The 24,315-nt window shown below is 35.5% G+C and overlaps 1 protein-coding gene across 9 annotated transcripts in view; it reads right to left on the bottom strand.

Annotated features, from left to right (window-relative positions):
• LOC121673349 (A-kinase anchor protein 9-like) overlaps window positions 1-24,315 on the bottom strand; it is a 107,063-nt gene that overhangs the window by 29,952 nt on the left and 52,796 nt on the right. For 8 of the 9 annotated variants that reach the window (XM_042046588.1, XM_042046587.1, XM_042046585.1 and 5 more), the window contains 13 exons: window positions 23,770-23,891; window positions 23,150-23,255; window positions 22,459-22,657; window positions 21,828-21,924; window positions 21,007-21,099; window positions 19,277-19,648; window positions 18,455-18,679; window positions 16,732-16,872; window positions 16,082-16,185; window positions 15,146-15,351; window positions 8,386-8,597; window positions 3,908-4,070; window positions 911-1,123 (listed from right to left, as the gene is read on the bottom strand). In XM_042046588.1, the coding sequence (XP_041902522.1) occupies window positions 911-1,123; window positions 3,908-4,070; window positions 8,386-8,597; window positions 15,146-15,351; window positions 16,082-16,185; window positions 16,732-16,872; window positions 18,455-18,679; window positions 19,277-19,648; window positions 21,007-21,099; window positions 21,828-21,924; window positions 22,459-22,657; window positions 23,150-23,255; window positions 23,770-23,891 (2,253 nt within the window). Of the gene's footprint in view, window positions 1-910; window positions 1,124-3,907; window positions 4,071-6,200; window positions 8,355-8,385; window positions 8,598-15,145; window positions 15,352-16,081; window positions 16,186-16,731; window positions 16,873-18,454; window positions 18,680-19,276; window positions 19,649-21,006; window positions 21,100-21,827; window positions 21,925-22,458; window positions 22,658-23,149; window positions 23,256-23,769; window positions 23,892-24,315 lie in introns of those variants that run through there. The other variant, XM_042046590.1, reaches the window with a different exon arrangement.

The raw sequence follows: 24,315 nt of genomic DNA on the forward strand, positions 1-24,315 counted from the left end.
GACAAGGATCTTCTTTACTACAGAGTAGGAAGCAGCAGGTTGTTCTTACAATTCTGTTGTTACAGAAAACTGCAGGAAATGGCAAATACACAAGATGTGCAATCCATAAAAATAGCAACATTATAAACTGGAATAAACTTCTGGAAATTAAATAAAATGGTAACTTCATCCTGCTATTTACAATGTAAGCACTGCAATCCTTGAAAGATCAGTACTTCTTAAAATACTAGTGTTCTAATTTTCTTCCCCTCTCAAACATGAAACATTAATTTCAGTTATTAGTTTAAGGAAGAATTAAAAGACATATTTACTTCATGAGGGTAAATGCTTTTTTTGAGTAAGCAGTTAGTTAGATTACATTGACACGGTATATATCTGAAATTTTCACCATCAGGACTGAAAGCTTTCATTACTGGTAGGTAAAAGCCTTTCTTTATCATGCAACTTCTGTGCTATTCTTCCCTGAAAGAGGAATTTATTAGAAAAGTTTATCTTCCTTGCCTACAATAAATACAGCCATCACACGTAGTGCAATCATGTTCTGGTGGGTATGCTTCCTAGTCCATCTTTCTGTTTGGAAAGTATTTAGACAGAATTTATATCCATTGTTGCTATTCCATCTCCAGTGATAATCTAAATAAAAGAAGATCTTCGGAGATAAAGCTTTCTCTGGCTTAAAGAACAACTGTAATTTCTCAACACTTGTAAAAATTCAGTCATTTCTTGTTTAAAAATCAAGAAAAGTTATCATGCCAACATTAGGCAACAGGTGTGAAAATACCACATTTGGCCCTATCACATTTTTATTAATGATCACACAGGCAATGGGGAGAAGCCTTTGCCAAGACTAGTTATTATTTTATTTGGAAGTGTAAGAAAATCTCATAGAAAGATCGTGATGAATACATACGCTGCTCTACTGGCCCCGCCTCTGCTCTCATGGCGTCCTTCTGTCTGGAGAGTAATTCCTTTTCTTCCTGCACCTGCTGCTGTTCAGCCTCTAACTCCTGCAATTTGTTACCTGTACACAGCAGCTCTTGCTCAAGATGGTCAATTACATCTATTTTTTCCTGGAGTTGTTTTTCCAGAAACGTTTTCTCATCTGCATAACCATCAATGAGGCCTGTAAAACACCAGTTTGGAGACAGATTTAATAGACAATCAAAACCAATTTTTTTTCTTGTTGAAGTCACTACCTGTACTCTGACATGCATGCACATGTATGTTGTTTGCTCAACACTTGACAATTTTTACTCCTGTCCTTGCTATCCTTTCATGATAAACAAATTATAGCAAAGACAGCAGAACACCAAATACAGCTCTTAATTTTTACTCCGCACAAAACCTCTGGAGCAAACAGGAACTCCAAAGCCAAGGAAAAATACATATGTAATAAACACAGGAGAAATAAGAAATTTAAATAAATTCAGTATAAATCACTACATATCTAGTCCTGAATCAGTATTAAAATGGATTTTACCCTATCTTGAGAATGTAGAAAAGCTAAAGATATTTCCATTTGTTAACAATGTAGACCCATCTTTTTTTCCATATTTGAATTCACAGAGAACACAGACATATAGGACTGGATATTGAAACAGAAAATACTGAACGAGTAACATCATTTATAACATTTCAAAACCTTGAGACAGTACAAACTCCAGTGGTTATTCCCACCATATCAGATACTGTTCACAATGAGTACTTAACAGATTTGAAGTTGAGAGGGCATTCCCAGGTTAAATGGAATGCACATTCCCACAAAAAAGTTATGAACAATGAAGTCTGTTAAAATCACACATCGTGGTATTTACTTCTGCCAACTTTTTTTTGAGATGTAATGACAATTTTCAGAGTTCAGTGAACAAATTTGCATTAGCTTTTCTATCATATCAGATAAGTTGTATCTGACACCACTAAAACACAAGAGGTTTGAAAATGTCTCAGCTACAGCAGTTTTTGTGATAAGAAAGAAATGATCACAAATGACAAATTTTATCTCAAGAGAAGACAGAGTACCATCAGACGTATAATGAACTAAGACATTGTTCTGCATACCTACCTAAGAAATTTAATAAAAGAATGTAGATTTCTTTGTCAGAGTGTGCTCACAACTCACTTCAATGGGCAGAAATGAAATCAAAAGCCTTCTATGACATCTTTGTTTCATTATACCAACATCAACAAAAAAAGGTGCCAGTCATTTAGAAGTGCATTAACTTCAAATGCACCTAACTTACAACTGTGCAATATATTTATCAAAGGCTAAAACTAACATCTAATTCTGTCTCTTATATTCTAGAACTGTTCATGAACCAAATCAATACAGCCATTCCGTCCTAATATATTAGGCATTTTTACTTTATTATTGAAGATTTGTGAACAAAATTTCTATCAAGACAAAATACTATCCTCCAAAAAAAGCAGCTGCCTACATTCTGAAATTCTTCAATACTAAAAGTTTTTCTAAGTCCATCCGTGTCAGAATATAAATTCTTAGGTCATTTATATCTTGTGGAAGAGTTCTTCGTATTTTTGCATGTTTAGATGTGTTACAAACAATTTTTTTCACTCTTAATTTAATCTTGGGGGAAAAAAAAAAGTAGTAATGCCTATTTTAGATTTGAATCTATTCCTTCTGAAATAAATTTTCATCCTTTCTGGTTTTGCTAAAGCTACTGAAATGTTGTAGCCAGTACTGCTGCTGCTGACACACAACATCTATGCTGTATGAACTGACAGGCGACCAAGTGTCCCTCACACCACATTTTAGACACATGGCTTAGAAACCTGCACTGCTTTTCAGCTTATGTGTGTCCCAGCTATTAATAGCATGTGAAATCATGATGGATTATCTGTCTGTGTAAAAAGAAGTGGGAGCCTGGCAGGGTAGCATTCTCCAGGAGTAACATTTGGCTATCAAACTTCACTCTATGCTTCCACTTTGCAACAGAGAAGTCTGCTGAGCTTCAAGACTATCAAAAATACCTTTCTGCTTACTACTACAGAGATCCTGCCTACAGAGCAGGTGTTTTTTTGCATCTTTTCCAGATGCTAATCACAGATAATGATAGACATGTTGGGTGGCTACAAAACATTGAGCTATCAAAACAAGAGAACAAACAGTGTCTGTCAGATTTGAACATATTTTCCTGATATCAGAATAGATTATTAGATTTGTAAGACCCTACAATTTTTAATTGCTTCCTTAATGCAGTTGAAAATACACTTTTTAAAAGATCACTTCAAACAGCACAATCTGAAACATATCGCCACCATATCATCACATTCAGAGTAAAGGCTCTGTGTCAAGGTCATGAGGCAGCAGGCACAAACTGAAATATGGGAAACTGCACTTCAACATGTGAAAGTAAGTTTGGGGTGTTTTTCCTTTCCCCTCATTGACACTGGTCGAACACTGGAACGTGCTCCAGTGGTCAAACACTGGAATGGCCACTCAGAGAGACGGTGGACATTCAAAACTTGACTGAACACAGCCTTAGGCAAGCTGCTCTACCTGATCTTGCTTTGAGCAAGGGGCTGGAATAGTTGATCTCCAGAGGTGCCTTCCAGCCTCAACTGTTTATGATTTTAAGTTGTTAACATTTAAGCTTGTCTGCACAAACAAACATGTTATGATGGAATAAATTAATTTTGAGGATCCAAGCACACATACAACCTATTATTTTTAATACTGTCATTATTTTTAACATTGTCAAAACTGGAAAACAGAATTACAGTGTGGTTGATGTTGGTAGGGACCTCCAGAGGTCATCATGTCCATAACTATCCAGAAGGCTGATAACATTCTAAAACTTGCAAAGAAATGGATAAAATTTACAATTTCTTTACCAATTAATAAGTAAGTAGATGCAAAGTCCAACAACTTGTAAAAAAAGCTACTCACCTTCAGCTTTACTAAGTTCCAAAGCCAACTGCTCTCTGGCTTTGGTTTCCTCATTAAGACGTTCTTGTAGCTCTTCCTGATACCTGATAAATTCTGTGGCCTCTTGTTGCTTCTTGAAGGACTCTCGCATGAGTTCTGTCTGAGTAATTTTAGCATGTTCAAGCTATCACAGGAAAAAAAAATTACAGAAATTAGATAAACACCTATTCTATCATTCCTATTTAATTAACAGTTGCTTCACAGAGTGATGGGAAGTCTCACATAACTTCACTAGACATTTGATATTTGATATTTGATAACATTTGATAAAATCTTTATTGAACACTCATTTGCAGAGTTCAAGATGAAGACTGACTTACAAAAGTCTAAGCAAACAGTCTTTGTCAGCATAGTGAACTCCATGAGCCACCTGGCTAAATCCGTGTCTTTGTTCCGGTAATTCCTGATTTATGAGCTTACACTAGATTCACCTTTGTTTAGACAACGTTTTGCACTAAATACGGGTAAGTTACCACCCACCATACACTTACAATGGCTTAAAAACATTGTATAAAACTGGCAGAAGCCTTATTATGAATTGACTCAAGTAGTGCTTCTCCTCTTTTTCTCCTTAACATAAAGATAGATGAGAACACCAGGAAAATGTGAATTTTCATAGTATTGCACATTTTAACCAACAAGGGAGTAAAGCAGTGCTTCTTCCAACAGTGTCAACCTACCAGAATTACTAAGGATTTTTAAAATTCTTCTCCCCTTCTCTGGTGGGTTAATATTTAACATGTTAATGTTTAATACAGATGCAGAACAGTCTCACTGTGCCAGTATCCTGGAGTACTGGAAAACCATGTCACATAGAACTGCATATTTACAGTTTAGACATACCCAAAATGATAAATTCAAAACTAAATAAATTAGAATTATAAAAGTAAAATAGTGCATAAAGACAAAACATTTTTAGAAGTTTTGATTACACAAAATGTCCATTTAAGATAACATCAAACTGAAATCAATTACTAAAATCTTTACCTCTCAACTATTAACATTTATAGTCTACAGCCACCTCTCTGAGGGACACAAACACAAATTGTTAGAGCTGAACTCTGCATGAGTTCTTTGTGTGGCTTGTATTCAAAATAAGACAATTTATTTTGAATAAGAACAATGTCAGAAAATGAAATAACACATCTTCTGCTCCTTTGGTTTCTTGGTTGTTTTTTTTTTTACTTTTTAATATTCTGGTTATTGGCAGATATTTGAAAGAGAACAACATCTACAGTTTCTATAAAATAGTCCATCTCTCAAAAAAAAAAAAAAAAGCTTTCACACAAAGTCCCACTAAGATCGTGAATATGAGGAGTTTGCTTTAAAAGCTCAGAAAAATGGGTTAAGGAACATTAAATAGAATAGTGCACACAAAATTATCCACTTACACTTTGAAAAGAAGGTCTGAATAATCAATACATTCTCTTTTATAGACTGAATTTAAATACTCAATTTCTTTTCTACAGCATTCCTTTTTAGATAGACATCATTAACGTGTTCATGTTATTTATTTATTCTGCCAGGGGTTAAAGAAAGGTCTAAATACTGCAACTATCTATACTGATTTGAGATATTTTTAAAAATCACTGAGCACCCTGACTGTAGCCTTGTATTTTCAAGTGTTTAATGAAAGACCTATCTCAGATAAAAGGGAAACATATGATAGATTCACTATACAGAGACAACCATAAAAGTGGCTTCCTGAAATGCATGAAATATTCCAGTTAAAACTCAGAATAAAAATTACTCTCCAGCTTTTTTCAGTAATAACAACTCGAAGTATTGTCAAAAATATCACAGGGCAAAACAAAAAAGAAGTACAAACACAAACATGATTTTTTAAGATCAACAGTTTCTCCACGGGATCACTGGAAGCAATTCTCCAGCTCATGCTAGTTACTGTTACTAGTTAGTGCACCAAAGCTAAAAAGGAGCAACTTTGACTGCAGTCTCTCCCCCAGTGTGAATTATTCTCAGTGAGAAAAACGAAATGGAGTAAGTAACACTGAAGTGCTTTAAAAGGAGATCTCAAATATCTGGAATTTAACATATTTCTGTCATTGTTAAATTTCTTGTGTTAGAAATGATCAATTGTATAACTGAGGCTTTTTCAGTGCCCACTGAAAAGTGACTAGGAAAAGGGCCTATCAGCAGTACATAATAATTTTAACAGTAGAGACAATTTTATATCATTTTTCATTGCATTCTTTTCTATTTAAGCTTAATTTCTTTTAAAAACTTGTATACTTACTGAATAGGGAGGTGTAGGCAAGGAGATTTTAGAGACAACTTTTAAAATGTGCCCGTTTTTTTTGTGGCTGAAGTGAAAAATTGAAGTATTTACAACTACAGAATTATTCTCATCCAAATGTTCGGTGAAAGGAAAAGGATATGGTAAAGGCACACGAGATTCAACCTCATATGTATCTTCTTCTTGGCCTTCAGTCCACAAACCACTGAACAGATTAGACGCCCAGTAGGTGCGGTAAGAATCCATTCCAGAAAATATTGCTCTTGCTGTCTTCTCAACCGTCCCGTGGGTATTTTGCACTAGCTGGGCTGGCTTTAGAAATTTCTGACAGGAATTTGTAACAGAACACGTGCATTTAACACATACCAGCACAGTCGGTGACAAACCTACTCTGAATCAGTAGGAAGCCTCAGATCACTTTTCAAGCTGAGTAATTCAGGGGTGGATTAATCCCAAACAGAGGTACAGGAAAACTTCGTATGGTCACTCCTAAAAAATCCTTCTTAGAGAAGTTTCACGTGAAAAAGCAACAGACATCTCCCAACAGCAACTGGCAAATAATTTCCAAGGCAAGGAAGCACAATTTTCTTCTACCCACACAGGATCGCTGCAGCAGACAAGCAAGCTAACAAAACTGAAACTAAAAATTTTCCAACTCCACTACGGCAAATGAAAGAAAAATACAGGTATGTCATTATTTGCATTCATCCTTGTTTCTGGAGTTAGTTCAACAGGAAGAGCTTTCTCAAACTCTGCTAGCTTAAAGGCTTCCTTCTAGTATCTCCCAACTGAAAGAGTTCAGGGGTGTGGCCCAGTTTTTATTTACCTATACATAACACCAGCAGGTGGAATTTGAGTTAATACACCCACTGTATGCTTTGCCTTAAGTTTCAAACTGCACTTTGGGCCTGAAAGTGTGTGTTCAGACAGGTCTCATACAGTTACTTTGAAGATTTTGCCAGGTTTCTCTTACTCTTTTAAGTCTATTTGAAAAAATGGGTACATGCCTCTATGCACAACACAACTGATCAGAGGAAAGGTTAAAATCTTTTCTGTATGTAACCAGTTTTAGATTATAAAATTTTGCAGACTAGGAAAAAATAAAGTATTCAGTTTCTGAATATTTAAAAATTATTTTCAAGTCACCTATATATCCGTGGTATATACAAGAAGTGTATATAATCCAGTAAGCACACACCAGACACTGCAAAGCAAACAAGCCTGAATGCTTGCAAAGTTTCTCTACAGAACAGCCAGAGAGATGTCAATATTTACACTGTGTGAAAATGTGTAAACAGATGAATTTTTTATTAACCTAAGAAAAAAAAAGCCAAACATATATGATCACCAGAGATAAATCCATCTTTGCATAAATGATATTAATGAAAAAAAAAGTGTCTATGTATTTGAGACATAACTCTGTTGCTGGTATTGGCAAAGTCTCAGCTACAAAGCTATGAAGGAAAATACTTTGATACCTTTGAATTGAGATGTACACAGTCTAAAAGTAAAGCACATGATAAACACAGTGTGATTTGAACTGAGCTAGGTATATAGTTCCCATTCCAGTTAACAAGGAAGTACTCCAGGCAGCAACCAGCATCCCACCAACACAAAGTACCCTGATAGCAAACTGCCCCTTTTTTGGATACTATTCCTGAATCCCATACCTCACATAAATGCTAGAGCACAGACTCCTTTTCTGATAGCAAGTTGGATATGTGCTTAGCTGGCTAGGTTTAAACCATAGTTGGAAGAGACAGCAGGAGAGCTCCACCTTTTTGGCCAGTCAATCGACTAAAATGTTTGTCAAGAGAACTAGGCACAGTTCCCCTTATTCCTCCCTCTTCACAAGGGCCAGCTCTATGTGCTCTGACACCTCCTGTCTCATCTCTGGATTGTAGCAGAATGCAGGTGATCCGTATGAGCCATGACTGCCCTAGATTGATAAGAATGCCCAAATTCAGGCTTCCTCTACAGACGAAAGTAGATTTCTAATAGGAAACTAAATTCATCAGTAAAGTCATGTTGGAGCAGTCCTTTTTGGGGGGGAGGCACCTGAAGCATTGTCTCACCTGTCAAAATGAGCCCTATGGGTTTTAGGCTTATGAAAACACAATCACAAGAAAAATAAAGCCCAACTGAGACACAAAATGTAAAATGCTTCTCTATTAAATAACCCCACCTGATTTGAAGTTTCATTGATAGCTTCCAGAAGCTTCTCAACAGCTGCCTGCAGTCGAGAACTAATATTCAGAATGAGCTCTTCATTTTCAGGATCTATTTCCATTCCACTTTCTGCAAGATGTTGGCTCAGCAGTCCTTCACCTGCTGCTCCTGACCACACGTTAATATCATCATCTCCCATACTAATACCATGATATGAGGAACAGGACTCTGGGAAAAAAAATAGTTACCATTTCACACAGACTATTAGCAATTGCAAACATGAAAAACTGTACAACTGAGTTACAGTAAGAAAGACAAATCAGAAAATGATTAAAATATTCATCATAGTCACAAAAACAGAAAGGGAAATATTGCATACTAAAACTCACACAAACAAGATAAACAATGTGTTAATTAAAAAGAAGCAGAAGTGCAAGAGAAAAGGAGATATTAACAGACAATATTTTAAACATACTTTCAGTATGCTTAGGGGCTCTGACACTCATCTTCAAACCTTTCTTATGACCAGTAACCCTTAGTACTTAGAATAACTTGCAGTAATACTTGCAAGATTGTCTTTAAAATACAAATCAGTTAAAAAACCCCAAACAAAACCAGAAACAGACTGTCAGTCCCTGTTTCACCAACACCCAATTACGTTACTGTGCATTAACATAAAACTGTTCAAGTCAGTGAATCAAACTCAAGTGAGTAAAAGGAAAGGCATGCATGCAATTCAGACGGCTTCTTAGGACAAACAGACCAGAATACAGAACAACAATACTCAGCATGGTTATTAGTGAACTGAAAATATACTAAGATGGGTAGCTGAACAAATCAAATACAGTGCAGCAGCACTGCAACTCTCCCTGCTGCTGGGCCAGCTGGCACTTGCCCGCTTCTCAATCTTCATGAGGTCTGATTCCATTTAAGGACATTATCCATTCTTTCTGAAAAGTCAGACACACAAGCTTTGCCTAGACTGATAGCAATTCATCTAGAAAACAGCAAATTTGCCATATTTAGAATTCAAGGCTGTGTTTAAGCAGTGCAAGTGAAAGGAAAGTCTTGAGATGTTTTAAAATCACACTTTCAGTATGAAAAAACAATACAGTGGGTACATCGTGACAGTAGAAACTATTGTTGATAAAGTCTTTTAAAATAAAGAAATGTTATGTCCTTAGACTGATAGATTTGAAATGTCAGAAATAAATGCTACTGTGGAGATTTTTTTTAAATGACAGTTTATTTAAATGAAGTATATTTCTGGAACATATTTAAAATAAAATAAATCTTTTTATATAGTGCTTTTTTTCAACAATTAGATGTTTTTGCTTAGGATTTTCTCAAAAATATCTTATTTTTCAGGAACAGCAGTATGACTAAATGAATTAAGAACAGCCAATGCCTGTTTAGTAATGAAGTTGCAACACTGGGTTATCTTTGAATTCGAGTTCCTGGTTACTCCACATATTGTGACTGTTGAACTAGAACAGTTTGTTTAGCTACAGAAATCGAATCGAAATTGTAACAGGTCAATCTCACAAACTGACTTTAAAAATGTAGTTAGGTCTTGTTGGTTTTGCCTCCTAACCAGGTAGGCAAATAATACTGGCAGGCATATAACAATATGAGCACTCTTGTTGATGTTGTTTGAACCTAGCAAGCAAGTCAAATTCTAGTTTTGAGGTTTGCCTTTAGCTTTTTTTTTAACAAGTTGCTACATGATTAACCACCTGGTGTACTTAACATACATTCCTACCTGCAAGTATTCTGACAATAATATCTGCAGCCATATATATGACCCATACACAACAAACTAATCTATAGTGATTTTAATTCAGGAAGGTTTCACTTAGTTTACTTTTCTCTTAAAACTGCTAAGATTTCAAATGCAGATGCATTTAGTAATTTTTTTCTTCTAGTTGTATTATTACTGTTTCATATCTCCTTTTAGATATGTGGGATATAATGTTACAAACTGTTTTCACACTCCAAAGGGAAAAAACAGAAGCACACTATATGCATGAATGGAACGAATAACCAGATGAATAGAATATACATTCACATGGCACCTTTCATCTACACAGGATTTCAAAGCACTTTTGAGTACTGCACTTTGGAACATAAGTTATAAAATCCTCTAGTGGAATCACCCTAGCAGTGGCTAGCAGTTATTTTCTGCCAGCACACTAAATATTTGCAGCAGGTTTATAGACCATAAAAACTTCCCCACAACACCCTAATATTCCATCCCCCTGCCATATAAGGAAGGCTGCAAAATTAATAATTTACATTTTTTATTCAATAGCATTTTGACTTCTTACCACCCAAATTTGGGCTGGGTTTGGGTGTTTCAAAATATCAATAGTGATGCAGAAGCTTTAATATCCTCAGAGTAGAAAGGACCTTCACTTGAGATGGACATCGAGCAGCATAAGTATTTCCAAATGCTGTGCCAAAGTATTGGTTAAAGACTGAGTTGAAGGAAAATGTATTCCCTACTGAGCCACCGACACACTTACTGCAGCACCTGATGCTCTTTGGAGGCCACCCATCTTAAGAACTGACCAGGTAAGACCCTGCTTAGCTTCAGAGATCTCACAAAATAAAAGCCCACAGTACAGTAGCACAGCTATAAACAAGATAAAACAATGACATATTAGTTATTGCACAATCTAATTCTTTCCTGATGGAGTACAAATTATCTCTGCAATGTTCCTGTTTTCCTTCTCACATTTAACCCATAATTCATGTCCTGTCACCCTTCTATTTCAGTAAATTATTTGCTCGAGAGGTACATCTGAATTGTGCAATGATGATTGTGTGTAAAATACAGAAATAAAGATTATACAAAATGACTGCAGAAATGTGCAGTTGGTTGCAAAATCATCTGAACTGGCTGTCTGGAAACATCTGGAGAAAAACTTAGAAACAGTGATCGCAGCTCAGAATGTAATTTTTAAAAGCCAGGTCTGGAATATGTTTCTTACATTAATAATATCTCGAATATTATTATTTCTTCTTGCTAGTGACCAGTACAGCACCAATTGGCCTCCAGGAACTCATAAGACTTAAAACTCCTGGTATTTTATGACAATTCTTTTGTAATTCACTTCCATTTCTTCTGGATAAATACAAAACAAATCAACATTAAAATATCATTTTGTTATATGAAATATCTCAGAACAAAACATCATAATTTACCTGAAACATAATTATAAGAAATGAGGAAAGAAAAAGTGAGCTGTCCCTGAAATATAATCTGGCACATGGAAACTTTACTAGTCTCAAAGATAACAAAGGAAAACCAGTAAGTATCAAATGCACAAAGAACTTGTAATAATTCTGATTACACCATGGGGCTGGTAACCCAAATGATAAATGTAGACATCCATCCTATAATTTCTACGAAGTGGAACTTAAGAACACAAATTCACATTAAATGCCTTCCTAACCGCACAGTGAAAGTCTCTGTATCTTCTTCCCCCCAAAATGGTCTTAGTATAGCATCTTGGTACAGCATCTTTCCACAAGAATTTCAGCGGTGGAAGCAAGAAAAAGAAATATTGTCCAGTCTCATTAATCACCCCTGGCAACTGAATTTCTAATCCCCATTTGTTTATCATTATAATGTCATTCAATCTCCCACCCCCACAAAACTAAACAAAATTTCTCTGTCCTGCAATTCTGTTTTTCAGTCAATACAAAATAATAAATAGAATATAACTGGCCTACGTAAAACTATCATCTCTTTGTGTAAATTCTGTCCTTGTAATGAAAAAAGAATCAACCAAAGAAACAAATGTTTGTGTTGCCTCCTGTGCTATGGAGCATGCAGTTCAGCACGTCAGACGTCATGGCCCACTAAATCTTAAGAAAAGTGCTTAATTATACAGTGCTTGCTCAGAAGTTTCAGATACAGAAGCTTTTTATGAACTGCCAACTGACATTTATGAAGCAATACATATTCTGCATCATGTAGAGCCAGTATCTCAGTTTACTCCTGGGATTCCACTAAAGAATTAAGGTGAGGGGGGTTACAAGCTGAAAACAAAAAATCAGTTTTGTGGCAGTGCAGTGTTTAGCTATTTATTACCTTTTTCCTGGTACACTGCTCAGAAATAAGGAGCTCAGAAAGTAGGCAAGAGGGTTTAATATTCAAAGAATGCCATAATCTCCCAGGCTTTTCCAGAGCAACCTGCATTACTGCAGTCCCTCTACCCAAGTAAAGTCAGCAGATTACTGTGCACAAATGCCATTCACTACCAATGATATGCTTTATGACTGAAATTTGAACTTTACTCACTCTTCTAGAAATAAAATCCTGTGCTTTCAGATAACCTAGTTAAACCCTGATGCACTCTATAAATCAGGTGCAGTTATGACCTTAATGATTCAGCTTTTAAAATGCTGAAACTCAGCAAAAATAGTAAGCTGAGTTTTGTTTGTCAGTAAATGTTCAGATGGTCAGAAAGAATTCACTTCAATAAACATCTGATTTTACTACTTTATTATTAGATTTTTATTGGTATAAATTTACTCCTACTGATTTCCTAACTAATTAAAAAAGAAGATCTGTTTGGCTAGGTATTAGAAAATAAAATAACATGCACAGTTTAAAAAAAAAAGCCGTGTCCGCCTATTTTTTCCATAAAACAATGAGGAAAAATTTCAAAATTTTTCCTCTCAAGCCATTTAGTGTTAGTATAGGAAATGAATAAAAAGTTCTACTGCTGAAAACACAGAATTTGTCATCTAATTCCATTTGAAGAAAAATCAAATACTTTAGCTGATGAAATAGTACTATTATGGCGCCATGACCCCAGTGGCAGAAAGGATACTGCTGTACCCTTTGGAGAGCAAAAAAGGAGAACTGTGAATACAACTCCAGATACATTACAAACCATACATTCAGCCATTATAGCTACTGTAAGGCTGGCCCTTCTTTAATTTTCACTTTTTACTTTGTTTACTCCTTCCTTCATTGTTATTCTGAATGTAAGGAAGCATGCAAAAAGGATACTGGAATGAAAAACTGGTAGGTGGACAGTTTGAATGCTGCTCTGTACCAAGGAGGGGCATTACATGAACAAACACACTGCTTTGTTACAGAATAGTGAAACCTGACATACCTCTTCAAAACACGCTAAAACAGCAAACACAAGAGTTCAAACAGTCAAACCTTGTCACTAGCAGAATGGAATAGAGCTTTCTTCTATCTGAAGAGAGTACTCTTCACAAGACTTTGCAAGAAATTAGCAAATCATTCCAATTACAGGGCATGTTGTGTGTTTAGACAGTAGCATTATGAAAGCCAGGAACTGCGTTTTGCTAAATATATGTAGTGCAAGTAATCCATATTAAGAATTGTTAATGACAATAATTAGTGACAAATACAAGAATACACACTGATGTGCAAGAGCAGGCAAAACTGAATGCATCAAAAACTAAGGCCAGAAGCTTAATTATCCAATCTGCTATTTAAGGAAAAAGGCAAGGCTTCAAAAGTTTCAAAAGATAGTTTTTCTCACAACTAAATACAGTGAGATGTGTAGAAAACAAAAGTTACTTTTTTTTAATGAAACAGCAGTACAAGAATAAAAGTGCTGTTAACTTGAAAAATTCAAAAATTTTTCGACTACAGCTTTATATATTTCATTGCTCATAACCTTTTGAGTGATCAACTGAAAAAGATGTCTCTGTGCTACAAATTCATACAGCCTTTCCTAACCTGCCCCGAGGCTTAACGTGACCTATATTTAAAGCCAGAGGGAATCAACAATATGCAATAATCTACATTTTGAAAGAAAGAGGCAAAGTTCACCTTTGTTTACCAGTTGTATTACTATCGTGTAATAGACACTTTCTTAATACTGAAATGTAGTATTTGACTTCCAGTTCTTTTTCTCATTCATAGTAGTTAAAATTCCAGCCAAATCCAGATGTATAATGAGTTTCAGGCTGAATTGATCTGTTGTTCATTAGTTCCCCACAAGACCCAGGATGCATGTGCACAACCTCAGTGGTACCTAAATGGCAATACAATTGAGCACCTACTCTTGCCCAAAAGAGAAATGAACACTATCCTAGTGCAGTCACAAGAAAATAAACAGAACCCAGTAGAGTTCTTAGACACTGGTATGCAACTAACTACAACATCAAAATGCTCCTTTAGTCTTGTGCCAACTAGCACTCCTGGAAACAGCTGATGGGCAAGTGTTGGCAGTTAAGAAGTTCTTGGAATTGTGTCCAAAATGTAATTTGCACGCAAACACCTCTTTAGGAAGCTAATGAAGTCCATAAGCATATATATAGGCTTGTCCCACGCCAGCTGCCCTCAGAGACCAGCAACATACCTATGTACCTTCAGTGCACTGCTGGAGATACAGCCCTTGACACTAGCTCCCATTCCCCATACATACAGCGGAGGGTGTAAGTGCTGCAAGATGCCATGGAGCTATGTTTCATTCTCTTTGCCTCCTTCAACAGAAACTTTTTTTTTCCCCTACTTCTCAATCACTTTTCTATTGTGTTGCAGACTTTGCAACAGGGCCCTAGATGTGAGTTGTAACTGGTGTGGGGCATGACCCAGAAAACTCCTGAAATGTTGTCTCTTAAGCAGATATGTCATATGCATTCAAATGAAAAATAGGTTGTGGGGGCTTTTTCTTAAAAAAAAGTTTAATTTAAAGTCAAAACTAAGAGCATTTAAATATGTCATTAAAGTATGCAAATGATACTTCTTATGAAATATAAAACCATACAATCAGTACCTTTTTCATACCCCACACGGACGCAGGGTTTCACTGACTCCTCTGCCTCAGTGTCCCATCCACCTTGTTTGGAAGGCTGGACTTTCCCAGACCGATCCAGTAATCCAAGAACATGCTGACCAATTGTCTCCTCCATTGCTACAGTTGTCTTCACAACTTCTAAAAGAATCTTCATGAGTTTTTCATTAGCCTTCTGAAAAACATGCCTGCAGGACAGAAACTAATCAATCCTCTCATTTTTCCGTGATTTCCAAGTGGGTTTTATCCCTTATACACCCTTGCAACCAGAAAAGATTTGCAATCGAAATAACAAAATTAAGACTTCTTTTTTAAGGCTAAATCCCGCATCATATAAATACTAAATACACAGTTGTGTTAAAAGTCAGTTCTTTGTACAAAATATGTAAAAAATCAAAGTATTTATCAATATTTCTACTTCTATCCTGGCATTTTATCTAGTTATTCTTTTAAAGTAGAGGTCTGCTTTTGCCTGGTGTTCATTACAAAATCAATCTTTTCTCAAAATGACTGTTAAGAAAATTGTTCCGCTACACAGATCAAAAAAGTTACAGAATAGTCAAATGGAATTATAAAATAAAACATTAGTAAAAATATAAACCTAATTCACATATGTACACACAATATGTATATAAATATATGTGTATAAATAATGTTTATGATTCAATGTGTGTAATACAAAATATATAGTAAGATAGGATAAGATTTGTCTCATCCTCTATGCCATTACATGGTTAGGCTTTATAAAAAATAAGACACAGTTTAACCTAAAGTACATAAACTTAGAAATATGGTTTTCTAGAACAAAAGATGCACATTATCATCAGTCAGAATAAAGCTTATAAATATTATTACTATAACAGCAAGAACATGATTATCAAAATTTAAGAAAAATATTTTCTTAACAGTTCTAAGCACCTTTCTTTAGAAAGAAGAGCTGAAGGTGTTTCATCAGGCTTTCTTCCCCCATCTTCATGCTCAAAGATCTGCTCTCTCACATCATTTTGGTTTTCATTTTCATTCTGAGTAAGTTTTGGCAGAGGGAGAGAAAACAAAAAGGACAGGAATCCTGTCATGTCGGAATCAACATATTCTTCTTATATACAGTAGAATATGAAATTTAAAACCTAAATTAGTTGTCATTTCTTTTTAATACTTCTGCACCAAATTACAAATCAAGTAATACTCTTACTGTGTGGAAAAAAATATTAACAAGACCAAACCAGGAAATCCAAGGCAGGGCCAATTAGAAAGAACTTTGTTACACTGATTAAGCAGTTGTTGTATTTTCTGTTTGTGTTGCTATAGCAATATGAAAAAGTGAGTTTACCTAAGGAAATAGCTGTAGTAATAATCCCCACCTTCAAGCTGTTCAACCAGCTTCTGCTTACCTTAAGTAAAAAGGCTATGTTTGCCACTATCACCTCTTGACTCTTAAAGCTGCTCTCTTCCAGCAATACCCAACATCTCTTAGAAAAATATATTACATAGAAAGAGTAACAGTGAAAAGGAAACTTCTGCTGGTTTTACATGCCATGGTTGCCCGGAAAGTCAAAGTCCATATTTACCTCTGTCTGTGTGCTGTTGTTTTGTAACTCACAAAACAGCCTCTCTTTTCCGGGTACGGAATGTTGTTTCAATGATTCCAGTTCTTCTAAAAGCATCCTCTCTCTCTCTGCAACGAGGCTGTCATTCTCCATTGAGACACGCTGAGAAAGAAGTGTTATAGAGGCTCACACAGTTTTTTAAGCTTCTGAGTAAAGGAAATCCTGTCACTTCTAATTTGTTACAGACCTTGAACAATGAAATTTCAGTCCATCTCTTTAAATCATTACAAACACTTACTAGAATGGACTACAGTGAAAAAATACTTAAACCTCCCTTAAGATTTTCATACCATTTTTATGCTCTTTAGCAAACACAACGGTCACAATGCAAGCTGGAGGGAATTTCTGAATATTACATGCTATAACATGTTTTGCACAAGAAAAAAGATGAAAATAACTTACTTTTATAAAAAGTCCACACACATTCTCTTTTACAAGAGCTAGAAGTGTTCATGGCTTAAACACAACGCATACATTCCTACCCAGTTCTTATGAACATACATACTTGGCATTAAAAACTGGAAAAATCCCAGCAGCCTAAGTTCTACTTAATGATTTTTATCAGTTTCAGGAATTTGCAACCCTGACAAAGATGCAGTTACAAACTGAAAAAAAAAAAAAAGCAAGAGGAGAAAGTATGCATATATCAAAAGGAAAGATTTTCAGGATAAATGATTCTGTTACACCTTTAAAGCTGCTAGGAGAGACACCTGATGTTGCTGCAAAGGATTCCTAAGGTACAAGTGACTGGCTTTCTAGATTCCAGAGTTCCTCAAGCCCAAACTTGAACAGAGCAGAACCAGGTCTGGAAAAGGTCTGAAGCTCCACACCACAGTGAAAGCAAAGAATTTTAGAATTCACTGATTACTACCTTCATGCGCATTTCGATAATGTTACATGGTTGAAATTAAATTAGAGCAAGACATATTCTTCTGAATTCTGTTTACTTTGTCTTTTAGTGGAAAGAATCCTTGAAAGATACATCTATAAATGACACTATTTTTGAAGTATTATTCATTAAGATACACTAATGAGTTTCATTAGCACATCTACTGCAGGCTTTGAAGAGATACAGAGTGACAGCAAGTTAAGTTTGAAAAGGCAAAGAAACATGGATGTTTCCCACCAAACCCCACAGATTTTGTTTCATTCTGAAAGTTAGTAAGGACTTATCTCCTGGAACTGGGGAAAAAAACCCCAAAATGCCAAACCACATTGTTGCAGGAAGCCACTGATACTGTTCAAGTCCGAATGGTGAAAAACAAAGAATTTTATAGTATTTCTAGCCATGGCTGGTGGCTTCATTGATGTAAATGGCTGCTAGCCTGCATCCTGCATAGGGCCATGTATCTGTGAGGCGGCACGATTAACAGTGCATGCACACTCACTCTCTTCTGGCTGCTGTGCAGCACTGCAGATTTGTTCCACATTTACAGAAGTCCAAATCAATCCATCACTGTCTGAGCTTTGATTAAAGAAATATGTCTTCCATAAATATATGCATATATGTGTTTGCATGTACAAACAGATATGTGTGTGTGCACAACTGTGTAGGCATGCACAGAGTAAATATGTGCATGTCTCTCTCTCTCTCTAAATAGATATAAATGCATAAATAAATGAATCTGCCTGGTGATGTCCCTTTGTTAACCAGTATTAACTCACTGGTTGAATTCTGTATTACCTCAGCTAATTGCACTTTAAGACTCTCCAGCTCTGCTAAGAGCTGATCCTGATTTTCTTTCTGACGCTCCATTTGCTGCATGTGCCCCTGTCTCAGTAGCTCAGTTGCCTGTTGATGCTCCTGGTACTGGCGCACGAGCTCCTGCCGCATGTCCTCCAAACGCTCCTCGTACAACAGCAGCTGACTGGACATTTCTGTGTCTGCGGCTGCCATCTCACCAGAGCGCTGAAACAGTGCAACAATTTTAGCATTTTATGTTCAACAACTGTTCCTAGGAAATACTTATATACATTTTAAAAAATGCTTTCATAAATTAAAGTATCTGTCATGAAAGCATTATCGTGTTGCCTGCTTCTTTGGAAGGTCCAGGCTGAGGATTACTTTTCATTTAAAAAGACAATTTTTTTCTAATAACTCTCAACAGTATTGACTTTTATGCTTTTTATGACTCCCTTTTACCTTATTTATTCCAGCTAGGCCCCACCCCATGTTTATGAAATGCTAACCATATGCTCTACATCACTTTAATAATTTTTGTGTTCAGCTGATATCCTTTATCACAAGAGACTCAAACTGTTTAAGCACTATTTTTAATCTGTTCTTTGTATAAACACTAAAATATAACCTAGCTTACAAAAAGACTTTAAATAATTTATTGTCTGCAATACAGTTGGTGTCATATGCCCTTCCACAGGCATAGCACACAGGAAAGAAGGGTAGATAATTTAGGTCTGAAGATGTCAACCCTTTGAAAGGGAAAAGGAAATATTTAAATGGAATTTTCATCCTCATTTTTTCTTTGCTGGTTTTTTTAACACTTACCGGTGTTCCTTCTACTGTAAGACCTTTGCTATGGGAAAAAAGTTCTTCAGAAATCACTGATGTATGTGTGGTCTGTCCTAATATACAATCAGGGCTGCTGTTAGAATGAAGCTGTTCTCCAAGTGAGTTGATCTCTCCACTCTCTTCACTGAGTTCCTTGCAAAGTGATTTCAATTCTTCTTCATGCTTACTGCCTTTTCCTGCTGCTTTTCTAAGAAGGCTGTCAACCTCTTCTTCACTGTGCTGCTTCTTAATTTCAAAATGTATTCCCTTTTGATGTACAATCTGTGTTGGTGCTTCTTCTACCTTCTGTCTAGCAATTCCTGACAATTCAGTCTGTTTGGCAAATGCTACACTCATTGACACAATAACCTGAATAAATAAGAGAAATCCGTATGAGTTTATGCTTCACAGCATCTCCTGTCACTGAAGAAATCTCATAGATGACCATCAACAATATAAATGTAAATACCAAAAGTTCCCAGAGAAAACCAGGAAGATAAAAGAACAAAGATATCTTGTCAATCCTGAAAATGGTCACATCTTAAAATACAGATATTCTGTATTTAAGGTAGTTTAATAAGCTACGATGCTGTTTTCAGTTACAATAGATTATTTAGCATGGAATTATCACGTTCATTTAAAAAAAGATCCTATTCGATGATTTCAAAAAGCTCTGGCACACTGACTTATGAGCAGCTGTGCTAAGCTTTCTCTGTTCAGCCAAGCATCCTATGTAAAAGTTCGACTGACATGGAATTTTGGGCTGTATAAAGAAAGCAGTGCCATGTGCTTGATACACATGGAATTTTACTTGACCAGAAAGAAATTATTGGCACTAACTAGCTGCAGTTGCAGTTACAACAGGCTGATAACTTTTGTGTTATTAAGTATCTCTAATACAAATAAACCCCTTCTCCAATCATGTGTGCAACTCTATTCTAGATTTAGAATACAGTCATTTACAGCATAAGCTACAAAAAGTGTGAAATAGTATAATAAATACAGAAGTGTTACACTTGAAAACACCAAACTCTTCTTTTCCAGAAAATATGAGTTTGTCTTTTGAACTTAAATTGATGTTAACCAAATGCAACATTTGTTTCCTCATAAGGAAGGGTTTTCTTGGCAGCAGATAAGAGAATTTTTTTTTTTCTGCAAAGAAGTGGAAACTTTTTTGCAAATCAAAAAGTAAATAAATCCACAAACAAATAAATATACTCTACCTATAAAATCTTAATTTTACTTTTCCTGTTTTGGAGTTACCAGATCCAAAGAAAAACTACACATTTTATACAACATACTAAAATGCACAATAAAATATGATCAGAAAATAGTATTAAACTGTCAACTGCAAAATCTTTCCAACTGACCTCCTGTTAAGCCTATGGTAGCAAGAAATACAGTCTAAGTCTGTGGATTTTTAAAATAAATTCTAGAGCAGAATATGGTAGCATGTTGTCTATTTCCTTTGAAGTTTTAAGCACCATCACTACAATCCATATGAATAGAAATTGTGAGTTAGGAATAGGATGAATTGCTAAAAAACATCAAAATGTTTCAGAATTTTTCAAGACTTTCCCATTCAGAAGCCAGATGAAACAATTCCTTGTAAATAAATCATACAAAAGTTAGCACATGGTACAACAACTGTCGAAATGGTTGAAAAGGGCAAATTAAAATGACAGATTTTTTAAACATATTTTAAAGTAACGAAATAAAAGTAATACCTTTGCTACTTCTTCTTCTAACCTTTCTTGATACTGCTTTTGTAGTAATTGAATAACATCCAGATCATTCTGAATTTCAATCTCCCTACCAAGCTGTAAGAAAAACATGAAATCTCAGACCATGTATTTGTGATTTTATTTCATTAGTTTCAAGTTTCAATCTGGCAAGAGATTTTTTCCTCATACAAATCACATAATTTTGTACCACAACACAGAAGAACCGGGCAAAAGACTTTGTCTTGTTTCTGCTTCAAAATGAATCTTAAAAGTTGAGTTTGCAACAACTCTTCTTCCAGCACTATTTGAGATGTCAAATGCAGTGAAACCAGGTCAGCACAGAATCACTGTACTAAACAACATCATTATTTTGCAAAACGCAGAATTTTTGAGCCAAGTTTCCAGCACCCCTAGGGGAGGAATGCATGGGGTCTTTCCCATTTGCACTTGGTCTCTTAAAATCTTTGGGATTACTTTTTCAAAATTTCTCCTAAACTGTTCAGCGTGTACTACAAAAGTACTGGGATTTCACTTGAATTGCTCCTTTCATAACTCGTTTTAAATAAAAGTCACAATATTTTAAAGATTCCTGAAGAAATCCCAGAATTTGAACACTAATTCTCTTCCACCTTAGCAAGAGGCAGTCAACTGAAATGTCTTATTTCAGAGATGAAATAAATAAAATAAATTTAAACCCAGCATCAATAAATCAAGTTTTATTGATCATAATTCCCAGTAGTTTTCTCAACTTCATCTTAGAACCCAAAGCATCTAAATTATGTCACGCTTATATATATTAGCTAGCAACTGAGTTAATACCATACCTCTAATGCTTTATCTGTTCTTTTCTGATGAAGACTTTCTGTGCCCTTTACTTTCCTGAAGACTTCTTTTAACTTTCTTTCTGAATCCGTGGATACACTAAAAAGGTACAAAAAGCAGAGAGAGGAAATAATAATTAAAAAAAAAAAATCAGCATTTCATTGCCCATGACTTGGTGAAAAGCAGAATGTGTTAAGTGGACCTAAACTTCACCACAAGCTTTATTACTATCTGTCATTCCAGAAAATAATTGATTTCAGGCAACTACAGCCACTCAAGATGCCTTTAGATGTAAAGGATAGTGCCTGGAGAGGATTAAATGTGGTCTACTGAGTTGAAGTTTTGAAATTGCTGCTATAAAGTTCATACATGTGAAATTACTTTTATACATTATTCCATTTAACAAATCTTCCTCTATTAATTATAAATGCTGCACTACTTAATTTGCAATGTTTATGTCATTTCTTTATGAGACTCCTAACAACTCCTGAAGGAACAAAACTACAGAAGAGCAATATGGTTATAAAGAATTTCTCGAATTCTGAAGTAAAACACGTAGTTTTACACGAATGGTTATCTGAAACACCTCTTGAACAAGCACAAAGTTATAACCATTGTAAAACTGGTTAATACCTTGTGTGGTCAGCGGATACCCCAGCAATCTGAAGCTTATCCTGAAGATGGACAATCTCTGCAGTGTGCTTCTCTTGACTTTCTTTCAGCTGCTGTTGAAAATAGGACCGGAGGAGCTCCAGTTCTTGAGCATGCTGTTCCTCAAGTTGTTTTTTAAGGTTCTCTATCTCCTTCAAACAGTATTCTTGGATTGTAGGATCTATATATAGGTTATTTGAAGTAGGGGGTGAGAAAGAACGAAAGAAAGAAAGAAAGAAAGAAAGAAAGAAAGAAAGAAAGAAAGAAAGAAAGAAAGAAAGAAAGAAAGAAACTACATTAACTTCTTCACAAATATTTAGCAGTGATGCACTGAATAATTAATGTAGTTAAAAAACAATTCTGACATCCTATCGACTACTTTTCCATAACAAAGAATGATAACCTAATCTTCCATTTTGCAAAATAATATCTGATATCAGTAACAAATTTTTATTGTGGAAAACTAAAAAATACTAAACCAAAAATATATCACAGAATATAATTCTGAAATATTTTACAGAATTAAGAAAATCATAGTATTGTACTTCAAAATCTGAAAAAATCTCTTATGTTCAATTAGTAGTAAGATATAAATCACTTAAAATTAGAAGTCATTGTCTTGTCTTTCTTTCTGAATATACATACATTAAAAACAGCATATACATTTTTTTACCCATTAGACTCTGTGAAGGAATCTGCAGACTTTCCTCTCCTATTTCCAGATGGATAGGTTCCTCTTCTTTCCTCCTTTCTGAAGAAGATAGCCATGGTTCTTTGACCTAAATAATAATAAAGTAAATGCAATTAACAACGATTTGTCTAGTAGTAGCACAAATATATCCAGTGCTGCACTCCCAGTATGAAAGAGAAATGGACATACTGGCATGAGTTCAGCAGAGAGTTACAAAGGAGATGGGAGGCTTGGAGCATTTGTTGTACAAGGAGAGGTTGGAAGAGCTGGGCATGCATAACCTGAAGAAGACAAAGTTGCCCACCCGGTTTGTGAAGTATCAAAATTCAGCCGGACACAGTTCTTGGCAACCTTTTCTAGCTGACACTGCTTTGGGCAAGGGGCTGGACAAGATGAACTGCAGAGGTGTCTCCTAACCTCAACCAGTCCACAATTCTGTGACATGGACAGCAGCTTTCTCCATTTTTTAAAATCATTCCCTTGCTCTGCCACTCAACCAGGATACACAAACACACTTTCAAACACTTCCTCACTCATGCAGAAGGAATTCATGTGACAGAGAAAATTCAAATGCTCCTATACTCTATGCTATGAAAGTTTACCTGTTTAGACTTCACTGCCAGCTGCTCTTGAAGTGCTTTCAGCCTGCTGTATTCTTCCATTATCTTGCATAGAAGTGTATCCATACGTTCTTGCACAGTTAAATTACACAGAGAACCAGGGACTTTAAAAAAAGAAAACAAACATTTTACCATAAATGTTAATGCAAGTGATTTGTTCACAAGTTCTCCCCTGAAGAATTATCCAATAAACATTACAAAATACTGAAACAAGTGATGCCCTTTCAGATTTTGAATGCATTTTTACATGTATTGATACATATGCATTTTTTTGGTAGAGCTGCTAGCTTCTTCTACAAAAGGAGGAAGAGGAACAGAAAAACCCCAAACACTTTTTTCCACCAATATGCACTAAAATGAAAAGAGCATAAAAGAAAATATCCATTATAAAAATAAAGGGGTTCAGAATAATGAGGTAATCTCTAAAACATCTATTTAAGCACATGAATTAGTACCTGAAAAAGTCATGGAAAAAGTGCCAGTCTGAAATACTTTAAATAAGTACTTTTAACCAGCATGATAGTACAA

This window comes from Corvus kubaryi, unplaced genomic scaffold (genome assembly GCF_017639235.1).
Source record: "Corvus kubaryi isolate FWS band 111438036 unplaced genomic scaffold, C.kubaryi_AGA036_p1.0 65362, whole genome shotgun sequence".
NCBI lineage: Eukaryota > Metazoa > Chordata > Aves > Passeriformes > Corvidae > Corvus > Corvus kubaryi.